This window comes from Fusarium sambucinum, chromosome IV, assembly GCF_050947815.1.
Source record: "Fusarium sambucinum isolate potato_lamoka chromosome IV, whole genome shotgun sequence".
Classification (NCBI taxonomy): domain Eukaryota; kingdom Fungi; phylum Ascomycota; class Sordariomycetes; order Hypocreales; family Nectriaceae; genus Fusarium; species Fusarium sambucinum.
In genome coordinates, this window is record NC_139291.1 from 7,731,298 (window position 1) to 7,750,812 (window position 19,515).

At 47.9% G+C, this 19,515-nt stretch overlaps 6 protein-coding genes across 6 annotated transcripts; 2 read left to right on the forward strand and 4 right to left on the reverse strand.

Moving 5' to 3' along the window:
• Positions 1–115: 115 nt before the first annotated feature.
• Positions 116–2,684, reverse strand: FSST1_002502 (uncharacterized protein; the record flags this gene model as incomplete). The annotated part of the gene is made up of 3 exons (XM_083228499.1): positions 116–1,852; positions 1,914–2,492; positions 2,544–2,684. The coding sequence occupies 3 exons, from the start codon at positions 2,682–2,684 to the stop codon at positions 116–118; spliced, it is 2,457 nt and encodes an 818-aa protein (XP_083092684.1).
• Positions 2,685–5,667: 2,983 nt separating this feature from the next.
• Positions 5,668–7,388, forward strand: FSST1_002503 (dynactin subunit 4; the record flags this gene model as incomplete). Its single annotated transcript, XM_083228500.1, has 2 exons — positions 5,668–5,954; positions 6,017–7,388. The coding sequence occupies 2 exons, from the start codon at positions 5,668–5,670 to the stop codon at positions 7,386–7,388; spliced, it is 1,659 nt and encodes a 552-aa protein (XP_083092685.1).
• A 285-nt stretch (positions 7,389–7,673) lies between these two features.
• FSST1_002504 (40S ribosomal protein eS7) lies at positions 7,674–8,691 on the reverse strand (the record flags this gene model as incomplete). The annotated part of the gene is made up of 3 exons (XM_083228501.1): positions 7,674–8,040; positions 8,091–8,173; positions 8,530–8,691. 3 exons carry the CDS (start codon positions 8,689–8,691, stop codon positions 7,674–7,676), a joined length of 612 nt encoding a protein of 203 aa, XP_083092686.1.
• Positions 8,692–9,207: 516 nt separating this feature from the next.
• FSST1_002505 (pseudouridine synthase PUS2) lies at positions 9,208–11,126 on the reverse strand (the record flags this gene model as incomplete). Its single annotated transcript, XM_083228502.1, has 3 exons — positions 9,208–9,388; positions 9,440–10,897; positions 10,960–11,126. The coding sequence occupies 3 exons, from the start codon at positions 11,124–11,126 to the stop codon at positions 9,208–9,210; spliced, it is 1,806 nt and encodes a 601-aa protein (XP_083092687.1).
• Positions 11,127–11,904: 778 nt separating this feature from the next.
• FSST1_002506 (uncharacterized protein) lies at positions 11,905–12,253 on the reverse strand (the record flags this gene model as incomplete). Its single annotated transcript, XM_083228503.1, has 2 exons — positions 11,905–12,044; positions 12,097–12,253. The coding sequence occupies 2 exons, from the start codon at positions 12,251–12,253 to the stop codon at positions 11,905–11,907; spliced, it is 297 nt and encodes a 98-aa protein (XP_083092688.1).
• Positions 12,254–16,379: 4,126 nt separating this feature from the next.
• Positions 16,380–18,711, forward strand: FSST1_002507 (WD40-repeat-containing domain protein; the record flags this gene model as incomplete). The annotated part of the gene is made up of 2 exons (XM_083228504.1): positions 16,380–16,949; positions 17,020–18,711. The coding sequence occupies 2 exons, from the start codon at positions 16,380–16,382 to the stop codon at positions 18,709–18,711; spliced, it is 2,262 nt and encodes a 753-aa protein (XP_083092689.1).
• Positions 18,712–19,515: the final 804 nt, after the last annotated feature.

The window sequence follows — 19,515 nt, forward strand, 5'->3', positions numbered from 1 at the left end:
ATGTGTCCTATCATCTCATACAGAAATATAAAAAGGGGTATTCGCTAATAACAAAAAAAGAAACATAAAAAAGAAGACACGCGTAAGCGTAGAATGTTTTTACCACCACTCTTTTTCACCTCATATCCGTCAATCCTCCCAAATCAGCATACTGCTCCCATGCTGGCATCGTATCATCATCCGTCTCGGACATCTGTCCAGGGCTATCCATAAACGTCTGCATCGCCGCCCAATCCGCATCTTCGTTAAGGATGAAGGGTTCGTCCACTTGCGTCTTTATGCGCAGTGGTTGAGGAAACATGCTATGGCGTCGATTCGTCGTTGTTGTATCCTTCTCTACAGAACTGTAGCTGTCGGAGAACATAGCGCTGATCGGTCGTCCGCCACGCTTGGAAACTCGGCCTGACATGGAACGTCCGATCATGGAAATAACGTCGCGGCGTCTCTCGCGACAAGCTCTGACGTCCTTGGGGATTTCGGGCTCGATGTAATGTTCCACCAGGGGAGAGTCTAGTGTGTCGAGGGGAGAATCGAGAGTGTCGTCGCTAGTTTCAAGACTCTCAGGCGAGGAAGAAGGTGAGGGCGATGATACAGCTAATCCAATATCATCCATATTCAACTCATTGCTGCTGTCAGTTCCGGATTCTATTCCCAGACTGACGTGGTTAGTTCCGTTGCCATACCCATGGACGACAATCTCGTGATACGTCGGACGAGACGGCGCGATGGACTGCGGTGGTGTGCTGCTAGGCGACTTGAACATGGCGATAGAACGTCGAAAGGTTGAGGAACGGCTGAGAGCCTGGGAGAAGGAGTTTGAGCGTGAAGGGCGTGATGGCATCGAGACTCTGCGCTCGCGGTACCCACTCTGTGTCTGGGGACGATCCCGCTGGGTGAGTGCAAAGTAGTCAATGTCGGGCTTAATCTCAATCTTCCCATCATCTCGTCCATGGATATCATCTCTGTCTTCGTACACAGTCCAGTCCATAGGGCCAGTGACATACTGCGTCTGGCGCTTCAACATATGCCCAATATCGCGAGGCGTGTCCCATGGCGGAAGACCTTCTGTCAACGCAGACAGACTATAATAAGCCTCGTGGATCTCGTTTTCTCCCAACTCAGGCGCCAAATCAGTTGCGTGGCGAAGGACCTGATATGTCGCGTAGATGAGAACCCATCTGACCTTGCGAGCATCCACCAGCGACACCTTGTCCTGCTTGTCAGCCTTGTTGGGAGACATGATAGACTCCTCTTCGAAGCGCTTATACGCCCTGACAAGATCATTCTGTGATACACCAGGCTTTGTCAAGTTCGAGGCGTTAACCAGCGCTGCGTGCGCCGTCACCTTGCGATCGGACCTGAGGGAAACACGTCCATATAGCCACGCCTTACGCCGAGAGTTATGAGAGTTTGTATCTGGCAGTCGCGGCAGAGGATGCGTAAGAGTCTGGTAATCGTGTTGCGAGTCAAAGGACTGGACTAGTTGGATAGTGCAAATTCCTCCATGAGCCGTGGGGGGCAGGGCATAAGATTTGGTGCACTGGTCGTCAACCAGAAGATCATATAGCGCCTCAAAGTCCTCGCGCATAATTCGTAGAATGGCTGGGTCAAACAGATTATTGTCAGGATCTGTACCAGCAGGTGGATAATACCCGAGCTTGGCCGTGTAGAATGATAACAAAAAGCTTCGGAACCGCTCGAGATGGGCTCTCGCACCAGCTGCGACGCTCAAGTGCGCCTCTGAGAGTTCTTCATCGAGAAACGTCCTCAACATTGTCGACGATCGTGTCATGCGGTGATCTAGTTCGAGATGTCTTTTTCGAATAAGTTTGCGTGTTGCAGGACTGAGTTCCTGCAAGATACAAACGTCAGTGGCTTATTCCCCAGCATTCCATAAGAAAAGAGAAACATACCATGAAACCGGGATTCTCAAACAAGTATTCGCTCATACCTACGCAATGAGAAAAAGCCCGAATGTAAAGCTCCCGCATCTGAAAAAACTCTGCCAGCTGCAACATGGCCAGCGCATGATTAGGCTGGTTCGCCATATCAAGATAACCCTCCTCATCAAAATATTCCATCATATCCGTAACGTTGTCTTCCACGCCGCAGCGAAACTCGTGCATGCTGTGTAAAAGACCAACCGCTGCGCTGCCTAAACTCGTCCCGACCATTGATCTGCGAAAAATCCAGGCGAAGAAGTTGCGAGTGGCCAGGTGGTAGTTGAGCGCCTGCGTTTTGTCGGTAGAAGGTGGCGGTGGGATGTACAAATCGATTCTGCGCGTGGGGTTTTCTCTACTCCATCTTAAGAGTTCGCGAAAGCTAGGTTTCTTCTGGTCGGTTTCCCATGAAAGAAATCTTTCGATGAGAGGATAACATTGGGCGTCGAGGAGGGATGAGAAGGGGACTTTGAAGGATGGGCCTCGTCTAGAATGTCCTTTTGCGTGCAAGTGAACCATGCAATTTCCATTCCGAAACCATAATTCAGGGTCCTATTGAGTATCAGTTAGATGATCAAAAACAAAAAACTCTTTGTAACTCACTCGACGAATGTTGTCCCAGTTGGTACAGGCTCTTGCAGCACCATCCCACCGCATAACTATCGGACGGTCATCCATTCTCCCATTCACCATGGCACTGAACCGAAGAGAACTCTGTCTAGAATTCAACATGGTCACAGGCATGGTGAGGGGGTGTTGTATAAGTGTAAATATGTATGTATATATGTGATATATTGGCGAGCCTTGTCGTCAAACGCCGCATATAATAAATATCGATTTAGCTGAAAGCGGCTGAACAATCAATGCAGCGAGCCGTGTCGTCGGGATATTGCAGCAAGCCTTTTGTCTGTCGTTTCTTTCGTCTCGTTTGTTTTGTTTTCAGCTTCAAGAAATGTCTCTCCTATGTCGGCTGTCTCGTCTTTTGAGTCAAACCAGAGCTGCGACACAAAAAGTGAGTTTCCGTCGAATGAATAGCAGAGTTTAGCTTTCTCGTCATTGAACATCAAGTGATAGGGCCATGTTGAAAGAAGAAGACGTCAGGCACAGGGTTCCATGACGGGTCCTACGTAAGAATCAAGACATTCAGTAACAGAATCAGATCAGATCTCTCCCCTCCTCTTTGATTAGGTCAAGGGGGGGAGAGATGTTAATATTTCGTCTCTTCTACTTAGTACGGCCAACTCGAGCTCGTCAAGGCGGACCCTGGACCTTGGTTCAATGTCCGGGAGGACAAGACAAGGGCCCCCGGTCAGTCGGGATTTGAGTGGGAGACTAAAGTCCCAGAGAAGAACTTGTGAGACACTAACTATCAAGCCATTGCGTTTAGTGTAGCGCTGGTGTCGTCCATTCAATTCAAAGTCATGACGATCCCTGTCAACCAGAGGTAAGCTAGACCAAAAGGCTCTGATCAGTAAGATGAGCTGTCTTTTTCGGATTTGACAACAGAAGACACTGCATCTGGTGGTCTCGAGAGTATCTCCATGCGATGTTACAGAAGTTGATGGAACAAGAGTCTTGTTATGGCTATGGTCCTCTCAAGGATGAAGGTGTGAGTTGTTCGGTTACAAGGTATCATTGAGGCCAAGTCTCTAATGATATGTACATCCACCATTCGTCAGCCCTCGATCCAATGGAAATGCCAAGTTAATGTCTTTATCAGACTCTTGGATCCGATAGATCGGAGCATCTTCAACACCACTACAGCTACCTAGCCCATTACATAGTTTACCACCCACCACCAAGCTACCTAGTAAAACTCAATGGTGTGTTTCTCTGCATCAACAATCATGTAGGGCAAAGTCACACAGGATGGGCATCACAACATAAATGTTGATCATCATTATCAATCCAACGGAACCGGTCTTTCCGGGATGAACTAATGGGATGATCGGATCGTCCATCGGGAGAGAATTAAAGAAGAGAAAGTGGCTTTAATTTCATAACCGAGAACATGGAAATTGGGTATCCTGAATTAATCTGTGACGCACCAGGTTTTCGGGAATTAATAAAACCAATCTTCTACGCAAATCCTTCCTCCACGGGTCTTGTCTTTGTTGGATTGGACTCGAACTTGACTTCAGTTAGAAGAAAGAATGGAGTCTGAAGATTTATGATCCACTTGATCTCTTTCCTTTCTTCTTTTTCCCCAAAGACATGGACATGGATTGTAATGAATATCCCTCTGTCTCTGTATTGGAGCCTGTAGGCTATCGAGTTCTCAACGGCCACTGAAGAATTGAGTTGTAAGCTCAGCCGCACCGAGTCCCAAGAGGCGTTCACAGTCATGCAACAATTAAACCTTTTTGGGTACTTCAGCCAAGCCTAGTTTATTGCTTTGACCAAGGGGCAGCCGCTCTCCATCCCAGGGGCATGATGAGATGCAGCCAAGCTAAGACCATTCGATAATAAGCTAAGGCAGTATCAAGTAAGCATTTACTCAACACTGAACCAACAAGTGGTGATTCAAGCATGAGGTGTTCTTTCATCATAAACTCAAACTGCCCCGCATTTTCGTCGTGTACAAGACAAGACATCAAAGCCGAGACAATACAAACAAAAAGCCTTGAATACGGATCCCGAGCTCGGACAAAATCGGTCTCGGACACAAACGAGAAGCGAGAAGCGAGAAGAGAAGGAAAAAAAGAGTCAAGTTTCTAACACAGACCAGCCTTGTAGGGATCATCGTTGATCATTATCTCGAGGTAAGGCGACAGAGAGAAAAACTTTGTTGGCAAGGTTAACCTAGTCGGCAAAAACTGTCAAGAGCTGAACTTGAGACGGCCACTAAAATGATACCGTTAAACCAAGCGTTAAGTTCCTCGCATTATTAAGTTTAAACGGTTCCCTCCCTTTAATTGAAGCTGAATGAAGAGGATGCAGACAAGACAAGACTTAAAATCTGACATCTTTTTGCATGAATTTTTAAAGATCAAGTTGAAACAATAAGGGTCTTGAAAAGATGGTATGACCCGGACAGAAAATACTAAAAATAAGGGTTGTACATGGTCAGCGCTCAGGTCTAGACTAATTAATAGAGAGTGTTAAAGGTAGGGATAACTATAAGGCTTAAGAAATGGCTTTTCACTTTAGTTTGAACTTCAGTTGACACAAAGGAAAGAACATTTATGCATAGACGGCTACAACATGAGTGTGGCGTATAAGTTGTGTCTGACACCAAAGTACGACCTGAGAGGAGCGGCATGAGAGCAGTGGCGCTGTGGTTTGGACTTCATTTGAAGAAAGATCTTTATTCAAAGACAAGCTTAATATGAATTCAACTGTCAGGTTGTCTATATACCTGTTTTGTCAATAGTGTGCTGTATAAAAGCAGAACAGAGTATGACCGGAGATGCCACTACAGTACTTCAGACACTAATTCGACACCCATCTTGTAGAGTAAATAAAACACAATAACATCTTGTACAATATTCAATTTAATATAATCCCAAAACATCACAGAGCTCCATAGGTCATCTAACCTTGAATTAAATATCTCCATAAGTAGGCTGTTGTTGATCGCAGTGCACATGATTGGCTTCTCACCGAGTCATGCTGGGCCTTGGGTACAGTATAGCTAAGCTCACCGAACCCAAGACCCTAGTTTCACTTTCAACAAAGCTCCCCTCCAAAGTCAACACCACAACATCACGTCACCAATGCAATCACAATGGCGCCCGTGATACCATACACATACATCCAATGCCCATGTTCCGATAACTCTCCTGCCGACCAACAAACCCCTCAAACACCAACTTCAGCCTCCGCCGAGCATACCTTTGACCCCACCGATCCTCGCTCAAACTACAGCCTCTATCCTCTCGAATACCTCCTCTACTGCGAAGACTGCCAGCAGATCCGATGTCCGAGATGTGTCAACGAAGAAGTCGTCACGTATTATTGCCCTAATTGTCTCTTTGAGGTTCCCAGCAGTAACTTGCGAAGCGAGGGTAACAGGTAAACACCAACCAAACAAGAAACGAAAGAAAAGAAAAGCCTGACAGAATACCCGCGAATAGATGCACTCGAAGCTGTTACCAATGTCCCGTATGCATCGGACCTACCCAGGTCATGGCCTTGGCCCCGACCGAACCTCCACCACCAGGAGCCGACCCTTCAGCCCACCAGAACAGCAGATTCGCTCTGTATTGCCAGTACTGCAACTGGACTTCGACCGAGATAGGTATCGACTTTGACCGACCGAGCGGTATATTCACACAACTGGCCAAGGTCAACAATGGCGGCCAGCCTAGACTCACAGCCAGAGAGTTCAAAGAACGTCGCAAGGATAACCCAGATGAGCCTCCGCCAGCCGACAAGGAAATTTATGCCGAGCTTCAATACGCCAATCTCAAGTCATTCTACCAGTCGCAGCTGGCCGACACCAACGCCTCTGGTGCTTCTTCGCTTAACGATAGTCTGGGCTATGGCTCACCTGCTGCGCTGACGCGGATTATGGCCATGTACACCGGTCACGGACACTCTCGCAAGCGCAATGGTCCTTCAGACGTGATGCGTGAGGCTCTTTCAACCGAAGAAGGTCTAAAGCTAGCCGATTTGGATGATTCCGCTCAGATTAAAAAACTACACCAAGAGGGGTTGGATTCGACTGCTACCATTGAGCAAAACCTTTTACAAGCAGATGTTCAGAGATTCCAAGATGGTCTACGTCCCATACCGTACCTCCTCCGAACGAAGCGCTCCAAGCGTTGTTCTATATGCAGACACATCATCTCCAAGCCCGAGAACAAGGTCACATCCACACGGTTCAAGATCAAACTCGTCGCAAAGTCGTACATACCTACCATCACCATCAGACCCCTCAATCCCACTGCTAGTCCTGTTCCCACCACGCAGCGTCCTCAGATCCAACATGAGCTTCCTCTCAAACCTCTTACTCCTCACCACTACATCACAACCTTCAAGAACCCCCTGTTCGACGGCATCAAGGTTACACTTGCCACACCAAACAGCACCCCTGGCAGATTCTCGAGCAAAGTCACCATTCTGTGTCCGCAATTCGAGATCGACGCCAACACGGACATGTGGGACGACGCTCTGAAAGACGACGACAGGGACAAGAAGCGCAAGGGTGAGGAGAGCAGCGGTCAGCCTGAAGCCGGTAAGATCTGGGAGCGAGGGCGTAACTGGGTCAGTATCATTTTGGAAGTGGTGCCTTCTTCGCTACGACTTGATGACAAGGTCGAAGACAAGAGCCCCATCAAGGAGGACGAGGACATCCTCGAGATACCCATGTTTGTTAGAATGGAGTGGGAGGCAGACTCCCAACAAGATGTGGGTACAACATCAGCAAAGGAAAAGGAAGGCCAAGAAAAGCGAGAACTGGCTTATTGGTGTGTGTTGGGAGTTGGCCGCATCGGTAACGATTAAGAATTTACATAGACACACATAGACATGCACATGAGACACGTAAATCTAGATACCCAGATATTGAGAAAAGTCATGGACAGAAGTGTTTAGGTTGTCTTGTCAAATCATACGCAGCTTGTACCATTTATCAAGCTACTTTCTTTAAAGACGCCGAGCCCCTTTTGATGACCAAACCAACCATGTTTAAAGAATAGCACTCCCAGCCCTTGAATTGATGTGTAAAGACATTTGGTATTTTGTTTTTGCCTCGTACTACTAATTCATCTCTGAAGTAGACGCACCGACTTAGTAGTCAGCGGGACCGCTCTGAGGGAACTCGAAGTTGACGTTGCGGCCTGTCAAGCGACGGTAGACCTCAGAGTAGGTGTCGAGGCGGTAGTCAACACCACCACGCTCCTTCTCGTCAAGGATGACCTTGAGGAGCTTGGAACCGTCCTCCTTGGTGCGGACGCGCTTGCCGACGATCTCGACGGGGTAGGTGAGATCCTCGAGGATGGCGTCGTGGACGGCGGTGAGAGTTCGCGAACGGGGTCGCTTCTGCTTCTGGTTGTTGCGAGAGCGGGCAGATCGCTTGGGGCGGGGCAAGATGCGGCGAGAAGCGAGGATCAGGACGTGGCGGTCAGAGAACTTCTTCTCGAGCTCACGGGTGAGACTGGAAATTATTAGTTGGTGGTTCAAAGTCCAGGAAAAGGGATATCTTACCGCTGCTGGACGCGGTGGAAGCCCTGCAGGGAAGGGACGGGGACAAAGATGACAATAGCCTTCTTGCCGTGGCCAACCTCGATCTAATTAAGATCCCAAGTCAGCATGCGAGCTCCAGGACGAAACCTTGGACCGCTTCCCGTCCTGTTCCACAGAAGTCAATGATACTCCGGCTGGACACTACCTCCCCGCCCCGACGACATGGGAATATGTGCACTCAAGCTTCTTCCATTTCCAGTCTTTGAGTCTCAACAGATTATTACATCTTTGAGAACCTTCTCGACGAGGAAAAAAGCAGTGTGTGCCGCGGGTCGTGAGGCGGGAAAAGAGGAGTGGACGCTAGGGTCATGCCATTGCAAAAGGACAATTTTCTTGTGTGGGAACAGGATTTCTCGAAACGAGTACCTAGGTTTTTCTGTTTTGTTCACGGTATTCTCACCTCACGAGCAGAGACGATCTGGAGAGGTCGGAGAGCGACCTTGAGATCGGAGGTGTTGGACTCGAGGTCGAAGAGAGCCTGGGCGATGCTCGACTCGAGCTCGGAGGGGTTCTGCCTCGAGGGGCTGTTGGGAGCGATCTTGTTAAGGGCCTGGGCGCTCATTTTGACGGCTGGTTCGACTACGTGGATTGACGACGACGGAGTTGAGTGGTGTTGCGAGGGCCGTTGTAAATTTTGAGATGGTCAAGCCAGAATGGATGGTCGCTAAATTGGGGTTTTCAAACCCTGTGCGATTTGTGCGTGGTCCGTGCGCTTATCGCTAATCTTAAATCTAGATGCCTGAGGTTTGAATCTTGATGGAACTTGTTAGATCGTTAGTGGGTCTACTCGAAATAGATATCACATCACTTACACGGCATACTTCATTTCATGGCTTGATACGATTCACGTTCATGAGGTAACTCGTAGTACAGGTTCTTTCCAAGACATGATTTCAAATCAACTCAAACTCGGATCTAAGACATGAATGCCGTGCAACTGATGCAGCTCAACCATACCCAAGACAACTTCAATGGGATACCTTCTCCGAAACGTCCGACAACAAATCAGGATAAAACAATGCTTCTTTATAACAGATCGCCATGAAAATGACTTTGTCCGGTTTCTAGTGTTACACATTTAACCCTCACCGCCCTCGGGGTCCTCCTCATCCTCGTCACCGAGCTCCTTATCAACATCCTGCTGCACCTTTTCGCCTGTAGTGTCTCTTGCGATCTCGGCAGCCTTCATACCGCCAGCCGTGAGCCACAAGAAGTGATTTGTCTTGAACTGGTCGATCTGGTTAAAGAACATGTGGAACCTGTAGTATCCTGTTAGCGCCTGTCCAACAACTGTATGCGTCAATACTTACGAGTTGTCCTTCTCCTCCACACTAAAGATTCGGGTGTAGATCTGCTTGTCCTTGAAAGCCTGGATCTTGTCATCGTACTTTTCAAAGTCAATTCCCTCCTTTCCAAGTGACTCGGTCGCCTTTCGGTTGTAGTTGTGGAAAACGGGTCGCTCGAGCAAAAGTCCGAGACCAGGGGCCTTGGGGATAGCCATCTTCTGGTTCTGGTAGCTCTCCTTCATACGCTCCATAGGGGTACCGCAGCGGACGATCAGACTAGCCAGACCAACCATCTTGCGGATCTGGTGCATCATGAAACTCTGTCCGTGAACCTTGAGGGACAGCCATTCCGTATCGTTGATAATAATGGGCTTGGGATTGACAATGAACGACTTGATGTGTCGCTTTGCAGAGGCGTCGAAGAATGACTTTTGAACAGTGTAGTTGTGGAAGTTTCTTGTGCCGTTGTACATGTCGAGGGCCTCCTGAAGGCGGTTCAGACGCTCAGTGCTGACTCGGTATCGTCGCTTCGCGGCCATGTAAGCAGCCTTGATGTCCCGAAGAGCAAAGTCAATGGGGCCAAGCTCGCGGTTCTTGGGCTTGTGGCTCTCCAGAACAACGGTGGTTTGGGCCTCGGGCTCAGCAGTCTTCTCGGTAGCCTCTGCAGCAGGTGCTTCAGTAGCGGCCTGCTCCTCAGTCGGCGCCTCGCCTGTTCCTCTTGCAGCTGCCTTTTGTGCAGCAATCTCTTCATCATCAGTGACGTGAACCTTTTCCAAAACAGCGGCTCTAGTCTCGGGATCCAATCGAGCGAGGATAGGCTTGATCTCCTTCTCCTCCACCTCGGTCCAGAAGTCCTTGACATCCGCCATTCTAGCAGTAAGCTCGTCCTCAACGCCGTGCTCCTTGGCCAACTCGACCAACTTGCGGCCCAAGAAGGTCTCGGGGTGAGGAGGAAGAAGGCAGTAACTGGGCATGAGGTACTCGTACCATCTTGAATCGCAAGTCTGATAACAGCTGAAGGCGTTGTTGGTTCGCTGGATACCCCAGATTCGGATCTGGTCTGGGAGTTCGGCGTTGATCTTGTCGACAATGTCCTCATCCTCGATGATGAGCTTCAAGCTGATAACATTTCCAGCTGCGTGCACACCCTTATCCGTTCGAGCGCATCGAACAAGACTCGACTTCTTGGGGTCGTCGGCGTTGGCCTTGGAAATGGCGCCTGCAGCGACAAAAGCCTTGAACAAGTCGGCCTCGATGGTCTTTTCGTTACCATTGACCTGCATTCCCTTGTAGCCAGTGCCTGCGTAACCAATCATGACAGCAACCTTTCGCTTGGGTCGTCGTTCCTCGGCAGCAATCTCATCCTTGGAGAAGGGGTTGTTGCTCGATTCGCCATCCGCAGACTCGCCCTTCTTGTTCAGTTTGCGACGCTTGAACTCCTTGAACTCGTCATTCTTCTTGCGCTTGTCGCCTTTCTCACGACTAGTATCTAGTTAGCGCCGTTGGCAACTGTACTCAATCCATTAATTGAGAAGAAAACTTACCCCCACTCTCCTCGACCTTTCTCTGAACGTCCCTTGCCGGGCTTTCTGTGGTCATGGCGCGGGTTGCGACGGTTGCCATTCTCATTGTTCTGAGCGGCATTGGAGTCGCCTGACGGGCGAGCGTCATTGGTGCCACTCGTGGCAGGACCTTCGTTATCTTCCGCCATGCTTGCATCGGTTGCGACAAGTATGTGGTAGAAGATGGGAAAGGAAAAGTGTAGCTGTCGCGTTTGACACTTTTTTGGTGGAGGAGATTTTCGATGCGGGTGAGTGGGGCTTCCCGTTGCGGTCCCGGCGGGGGATCTCGTCATTCGTTTTGGAGCTACCCTGGATCTAAGTTGTTGTGTAAGTGTTGTCGTCAACAATGGTTGTATTTCCTGATTTAGTGTTGTTATTTCATTATTACCTGTTGTATAATTACCTTAGTTGTTGTTGGACTTCTATCACGACTACAAGATGAGCTCAGAAGTAATCTCTTTAAAGTTGGTCATTATCCTTTACAAAGAACAACCGTTTTAAATCATGCTGGCTACATCACATTGTTGAAGACTTGATGGTCATGTTATGCCATGAAATACACATGGTTATCGCACGATTGTCAGCGTGTGAGATGGATGTTTATCTTAGGATCATAAGACCGTCTCTCAATTACCTCGGATCATATTGATGATCATAGCCAGTCGACCAGATAGACAGCCTCAATGAAGTACAAGGTCAAGGGCAAGACGACCACACGATGTTGTAGTCAGCAGAAGCAGTATAAATGTTATGACAAGCAAAGGTAGGGTCTTGGCCGAAACAATTTATATATTTCATCCTTGCAAAAGTTCGCATGAACTGTCACTATTCCCAGATCATATAGATTGCAAGTACTCATTCCATTTCAAAACATCTATTATACATGTAGACTCGCTCATTTATCGCTTTAACGCTTCAGTAACTCGTCTAGACAGAGCTTGTTCCGTCGTCAGAAGGAAGACCCTCCTCATCGCCAGGCTCCTGGTATGTGCCTCCAGGCTGGGCAGCACCTCGAGTACACTCCTCGATGATGTTGCTCTGATCAATGGCATCCATCTCGTCGCGCTCTATCGTCATGTTAGCATAGTTCGATTAAAATATGGAAAGTGTTTGACTTACCAAGCTGAGCATCAGTGTCAGCCTGCTCGGCGTCGATGGGATCCTCAACTCGATCGGAGTCGGCTTGGACAGCAACGGGCTGGTCCTTCTCACCAGGGCGAGAGACGTAAGAGTTGTCCTCGTAAGAGGCAGAGGGGGCGTTCTCAAGGTCAGACATGATGGTTGTTGTTGTTTGGTGGTTTGGGAAGGTGGTTGTTGTGAGTGAGAGATGGGTGTTGATGGGGTTGATGGGTGCTGTGATGAGGAACTTTTATTCTCATTTGAGAAGAGCTCCCATCTTATACATCTCAGCTCTACCCTTCAATTGTCATATCCGTTCTCACTAACCACGACAGTTCCGTCATTTCTCCTATCGCAGCTCGATCTATCCATGACGACATCAAACGATGGCCGATTCAATGAATCATCTTCCAGGAACAAACAGCACAGAGCGCTCCTAGCCCAGCTGCAAGCACTTCCGAACCCGATCTCTAGTGCCCCTGATCTGTCCCATCAACCAGGGGCGATCTCCGATCCGAGAGCTTAATCGTATTTTATTCAGATCAGTCGCCGCATGGCTGGGAGGATGTGATGCAAGTGGCAATATTCCAACCGCGAAAGATTCGCGTTTCATCACATTCGACGCGTTAAGTGGTGGTTTCATGATCTATTGTCTGGTGGAGTTCGATCTTGGATGTCGTTAATGAGACAACGGCAGGGCGATTTGTTAGTGGTATCAACGATCTATGATGCTGAGGTGCTACTAGTGTTGATATTGAGGCCAGTGCTTCCATGCGCTGAAGTCATTGCTGTGAAAGATAAGGCAAGGGCTGGCAGAAGCAAATTACAGACAAAGACATATTGTCTAGACACGATTGAATCATGAATGAAGTCATGGTAATAAAAGCGCAAAGACTGATATGGGCAAGGAGAGATATTGTGTCTGTGTCTCTGGGAACCAGTCGCATCGGGGGCCAGTGTATTTAGAATCGCTCGATCATCTTATTCTAATAGAAACCATACTGACAGGCAATGACAACAGATGAAAGAAACAAATATTGAAACCTTGATTGCAGTATTGATTGAAGCTTTACTTGAAGCTTTACTTGGAGCCGAGGAAGACGAGGTTGCTGTGGCCAGCAGCAACCACTGGATCTATCTTCGATTGGTTGAAGCTCCGATGCTATTAAAGCTTGCTTATTAGTTATTACATAGTAGTAGTTACCATTTCCCGCCCATGAACATTGTCTAGAGGTGCGACGGCCTTCACTGCAATTTTAACCCCCCTCCGGGCCAGTAGTCAGTCAATGTTGTGGCGGGCACGTGAAAGTATCCAATCGCTCTTTCGTTCACTGCAATTTTAACCTCACTCAAAGCCATAGCCAAGACCTCGTGGTTAACGCCGAGTGGCTATGCATTTAATCGTCTCATTAATGTGAGAGATGCGTGCAAGATATACAAGGGACGAAGAAAAAGAGACGAGGATAAAAAATTTAAGAGATAGCAAAAGAAATATGATGAGACTGGGACTCGAACCCAGGAGGATTGCTCCACCAGGAAATTGGTGTTAAGGTTAACCTTAACCTGGCGCCATAACCAACTCGGCCATCTCACCGAACTTGTTGATGGAGCAACAAACTCTAAGTTTAGTATACAGTCGCTTGACTCACACGCATCTCGTTGTAGGGTGAGTTGATATGCATGTCAGATATCTTGAAAGGCACCTTCAAAGGGGCTGCAGTTGTCATCGTTCGCTAATCTTACTGTATCATCCCTGACTTGTCATTTGCTTACTCCTTGGATGGCTGTTGATCCAAACAGCAGGTACTCACTCAGTTACCCTGTTCATCTTGCAAGTCAGCATCTCATCAACTTTAACACCACACCCTATCCAATCTCAACCAAAACACCATGCGAATGGAACCAAACTATCATCTAGGCATGAAAACTCTGATCAATAAGTGACCAACTTGCTGTCAAAACCTCTAGTTGCATGAAGACGCCCGTTGCATATGTTCCGCGTCTCAGCAGTCGAATCACAGGCCTTGATAGGACAAGATATTTGCTTTGCCTTAATTTCACCACACCGACACAGAATGTCGCAAGACACTGAGTACATGCCAGTCAGGGGCTACAGGGGAACTTTCGGTGGTCTTGGGGCCTGAAAATACTCTCCTATGTTCAGGACAACTTCAAAAGTCTCCGAAGTTGAAGATTGCTATACTATGATACGATGGCCATTGGCCATGATGCGCTGTCGCGTACGTGTCGTTGCTGGGTTTGATCCTGCAAGGTCCAGCAGAAAGTTGAGGAAATACTGAAATATGATACACTGAACGCTTACGGAATCAGTGTCCAGCAGGGTTCCCATAGCAGAGAGTTGGCACGGGCTCACCTTATAGTTCGGCGTAACAACTCATCTACGATGATGTGATTAGAAAGTAAAGTTAACAATGTCGGACTGATAGCATATTGGCTGCTTTACTTGGTCATGTCAGTCCAAGGTAAAGCTAGATCCCTAATATGCCGAGGTACGCTCCTAGGTGAGGATTGTTTGTAAAGTGTTTCTCAGGGTTGATAAGCCAATGTGTCGATTCGGACGTCGGAATGGCGAATCATTGATGACAAAGCTTAATTCTTGAGTTACGACCATGGAAATCACATCATATCAAGGGGCAAATTTTATATGACTCCAAAGCTAGATAGTTGGTGACAAAACTCCAAATCCAGTCTCGAGATATCCGGTGTTGTGGCTGTCTGTGGCGCATAATTCGGTCCAGAACCACATGATGCAAAAATTTACTCTGACAGGTTGCCGGAGAGAAAACACGACGTAAAAAGAGGAGACACGAAGTGGAAATTTACGACGATGGGGGCATTTTATGTAATAACGACGAGGATATTGCGGCAGTCAAAGACCCATATTCTTTTCCATCTGCCGACAACCTTTAGTACTGCTACACTATAAGCGATACTGCAAGTAAACATAAAGTGGATTGGATTCACGATAAATGATAATTGACTGGGTATTAAGTAGATATCTGCTCGCTATCGTCAATTGAGGGTCTTAGGATTCAGAGAAAAGGGTTCAGATAGGCCCATCAGTGACCCGTTCTCGTGCAGGACCTTGAGAGCCCAAGCGCGAATAGCGTCAAGTCCCTTGATGGAGTTTTCGTATGGCTTTCGGAAGTCCGTAGAATAATTTGTTGTTGATGTTGAAGCTTTGGATTAGTTAATCTAATAAAAACTTCAAGTGGCAAATGTCACCATTTTGAATCTCAAATAAGCAGAGCCTCTAGACTTACCAAGACCGACTACCGTGTTCTGTACGGTAGATCCGCCGTTTACAGCGAACAGCCCCCAGACTATCCGGCCGATCGGTCGCTGATAACGCCATCCAAGTCTCAAAATTCGAAAGAGCTTCTTGTGAAATGATTGGACGAAAGACGCCTCAGGGCTCAAATCAGTGCGGACATGGAAGCTGATGACTGGTGGGGTTACACTGGAAGTGTTGGCGCATATCTCAGAGGTACTGTGCTGTACTGTACTATGTTGATATAGGTAGGTAGAAGACCAAGACAGGAAATCGATTAGATAGATAGAAGATAGGAAGTAAAGCCATCGTGCTATGCTGGGGTCTGTCAAGTTCTAGCATGGATAGATAAAAGATACTGCACCTATTGAATCGATACACTGTATAGCGAGAAAAGACCCCTTGCTCCCCCGCCATTTCCATCAAATACCAGGTATCGATACGTAGAAGTACCAAAGGGGAAATTTGTCACTTTCCATTCGGAAAAGAGGGTCCCCTCCCCGACGACCCGAACTTACTCTTTTCTCTCCCTCACAAAGGTTGTTGTTGCTTTGCCTCCAAACGTCACATCCTCTCCCACTTACACCTTGACACTTGACACCACCTATCGGCCAGACTGTGGTTTCAATATTCATTCGCTACAACAAAGTACATGCGAGGCCACCTTCGGAGACAAAAGAACAAATCATCGCCAATTTCATCTCCTTCCGTAATCCAATTAGCGTCCAAAAAGGCCAAGGACCACCTATTGTTGCACTGTTTCAAGTGGACCTTGGACATAGCGCTTTAAGACTCAGCACGCCATCCACCAGTCACTTTGCCTCAGAATAGATCCCTCCAAGCCTCCCCAGATTCAATCACAACCCCGACTATCCGGTTACTCTTCAGACAGGGCGTTGCGATATTGAACCATATCATCGCGCAACTTTCAATTTCCCACCCCTGGGTCTTTGATAACAGTCCAGTACATACATACACATACCTCTGCGCCATGGACAGCCCTGCGCTCGTCAACACTGTTCGGGGCCACTCCGACTCTGTTGCAGCCCCCGAAACCTCAACTCTATCTTTGAATCATATTTCTACTGGATCGTCTACATCTCATTCCTCCGAGTCAACAACAAACCCCTTACAAAGACATGCTCCTGTTTCTTCGGTGGCACCCGATACAACCTCGTCACTCTCCTCTACCACCAACGGTGACTCTTTGAAAGTCACCGACACCGATACCGATCTCGACTCCGAACAGCTTGAGGACAACTCACAACAACCTTCCAAGAATAACTGCGACCGACAAAGATCCGACCAAGAAATCAACCCACGACTCGTCAAGATGCCTTCCGAACTAGTTGGCAAGACTGTCAGTCCGTTCCTCAAGGAACACATTCCTGGTCTCTATGCACCCTTCGGCAAAGCATCGATGCCTTTATCTCCTCCTCCCACCAATGATACAACCGTTGTACGAAAGAAAGATCCCAACAGCAAGTTCTGTTACCGTCACAGACCCGATTCAAAATGCCGGCGCGCAGCTGATGAGTCCAAGATGGGCTTTATCCAAAGTGTGAGTGTCTCTTACTCAAGCTTAGCTATTGTCTTGCCGATCGCAGTGACAGCTGCTAACTCACCGCTAGGAACTGAACAGTCTATCTTCCGCCGACCAGGAGGCCATCACCCATGTTTGGTCTCTATTCTCGGCTGCTCCATCAAAACATCGTGACTTGATGCTACAGGGAATTATTACACAATGCTGCTTTCCACAGCTCTCTACAGTATCACGCGAAGTCCAGGAGCAGCTCAAGATTGATTTCCTTGCTGCACTTCCTACCGAACTCTCCTACAAGATCCTATCCTACCTCGACACAGTCTCCTTATGCAAAGCCGCTCAGGTTAGCCGTCGATGGCGAAGCCTTGCCGACGATGATGTAGTCTGGCATCGTATGTGCGAACAACATATTGACCGCAAATGCACAAAGTGCGGTTGGGGTCTGCCCTTGCTCGAAAGGAAAAAACTTCAGGCGTGGAGCCGCCATCAACAAAACCACCGACAACCGAATGCCGCCGACGTGGTTGAGATCAACGACGAGGCTGAGACAAAACCTAGCGACTCACGAAAACGTCAGGCCACCGACGACGAACACGAAGATTGCGATCGATCTGTCAAGCGCTCTCGGGCGAATCCTTCCAAATCGCGACAACAGCTTGAAGCAGAGCGCAAGTTTCGCCCATGGAAAGACGTATACCGCGATCGCTTCAAGGTGGGGTACAACTGGAAGACAGGCCGTTGCTCTATCAAGACCTTCAAGGGTCACGAAAATGGCGTGACATGCCTTCAGTTCGACGATAACATCCTTGCGACCGGCTCTTACGATACGACCATCAAGATCTGGAATATTGAGACAGGGGAAGTTATACGCACGCTACGAGGCCACACGTCGGCAGTTCGCACTCTTCAATTTGATGATTCCAAGTTGATTAGCGGTAGCTTCGACAAGACCATCAAAGTGTGGAACTGGCAGACTGGAGAGTGCTTGAATACGCTCCAGTGTCATGGTGAGGGTGTGTTGACGGTCCACTATGATGGTTGTACCGTGGCATCTGGCTCCATCGACAAGACGATCAAGGTTTCTAGCTTCAAGACCAAAGAAACATTTACTCTCCGTGGTCATACTGACTGGGTCAACCATGTACGCATGGACTCGCCCTCTCGTGTTGTCTTTTCGGCATCTGATGATCTCTCGGTCAAACTCTGGGACCTTGAGTCTAGGCAATGCATCAAGACATTCCTTGGTCACGTTGGCCAAGTCCAGCAAGTTCTCTTGATGCCTGCGGATTTTGAGCCTGATGAAGTGCCCAACTTGGATAACACCGATGCCGTTTCAGTATCTAGTGGTCGAAGCAACACCCCTCCCGCAGAGCCTTCGGAACAGATTGCGGATGCTCGGGCGTCATATGGTTCGGGGTTCACATCCAATCCCGACCGGCCCCTTCCTCCGCGCTATATGCTCACTGGTGGACTTGATAACACTGTTCGCCTGTGGGATACTGTCAGTGGCAAGTGCATCCGCAGTATGTTTGGTCATGTCGAAGGCATTTGGGGTCTCGTCGGTGACACTCTTCGCGTCGTTACTGGTGCCAATGACTCCATGACCAAGATTTGGGAGCCTCGCTCTGGAAAATGTGAACGCAGCTTCACTGGCCACGCCGGTCCTGTCACCTGTGTTGGTCTCAGCGACAGCCGCATGGCCAGTGGCAGTGAAGATGGCGAGGTCCGCATTTACAGCTTTGAGGGCGAGCGTGTTGAAGAACGCGGCACACCTTCATGAACACAGACGGATATTTAATCCATGACGATGACGAACTGCTTTTAAAAAATATTTGCCATGCCTCAACATACCAACAGCATTGGCCGAGGAACATGTGTCATTACTTATTTTTATTTTCTTCTACCGGCCTTTGATCTTCAACATTTAAAACGGCAGCGGGAGTACTTTAATCGCGACTAAAAGTCGCCTTTTACGAATTTATTGCATTCAAGGGTGTTGGAAGGGAACAGACAAGTCCTTGCTAAGACAAGGACCAGAGGTCTCAGGTTATTGATATGGGATGGTTTACCGGTGTTTAGGAGTGACCCAACAAACATTTAAAAGCGACAAAATGAATTAGTTGGATGAGTCAATATATCGAAGATTCTTCGATTGAAATAAAGCAAAAATAAATTGATCTAAACTATCACGCTGTCTTGTTCATGTGAAATCTGAGTAGAGCAAGATGTCTCTTGTCTGCCCGAATCCATTGCACCACATAACTACTCGTCAATGCATTGTACAGAAAGATTACTCGTTATGCGAATCTTTATTACAGTGCCTGTATTGGTGGTTCTTGTAAAATAACACGATCGTTGAGTTTGATGCTGTATCGTGAGATGCTCATTGCCTCACAATATATCTCATCGCTGTAGTTATTAGAATTTCATACATTGTTCAATGAATGACAATGAATAGAACCGTCAATTCATCAAGTTGCCCATAATTGTCTCCTTTTTGCTAGGCAACTACATAAGTAGGTCTGCCTATTGTCAAGGCCATACCAACTCATTGTTCACGAATCTCCCCCCGTTTGTAAATCTT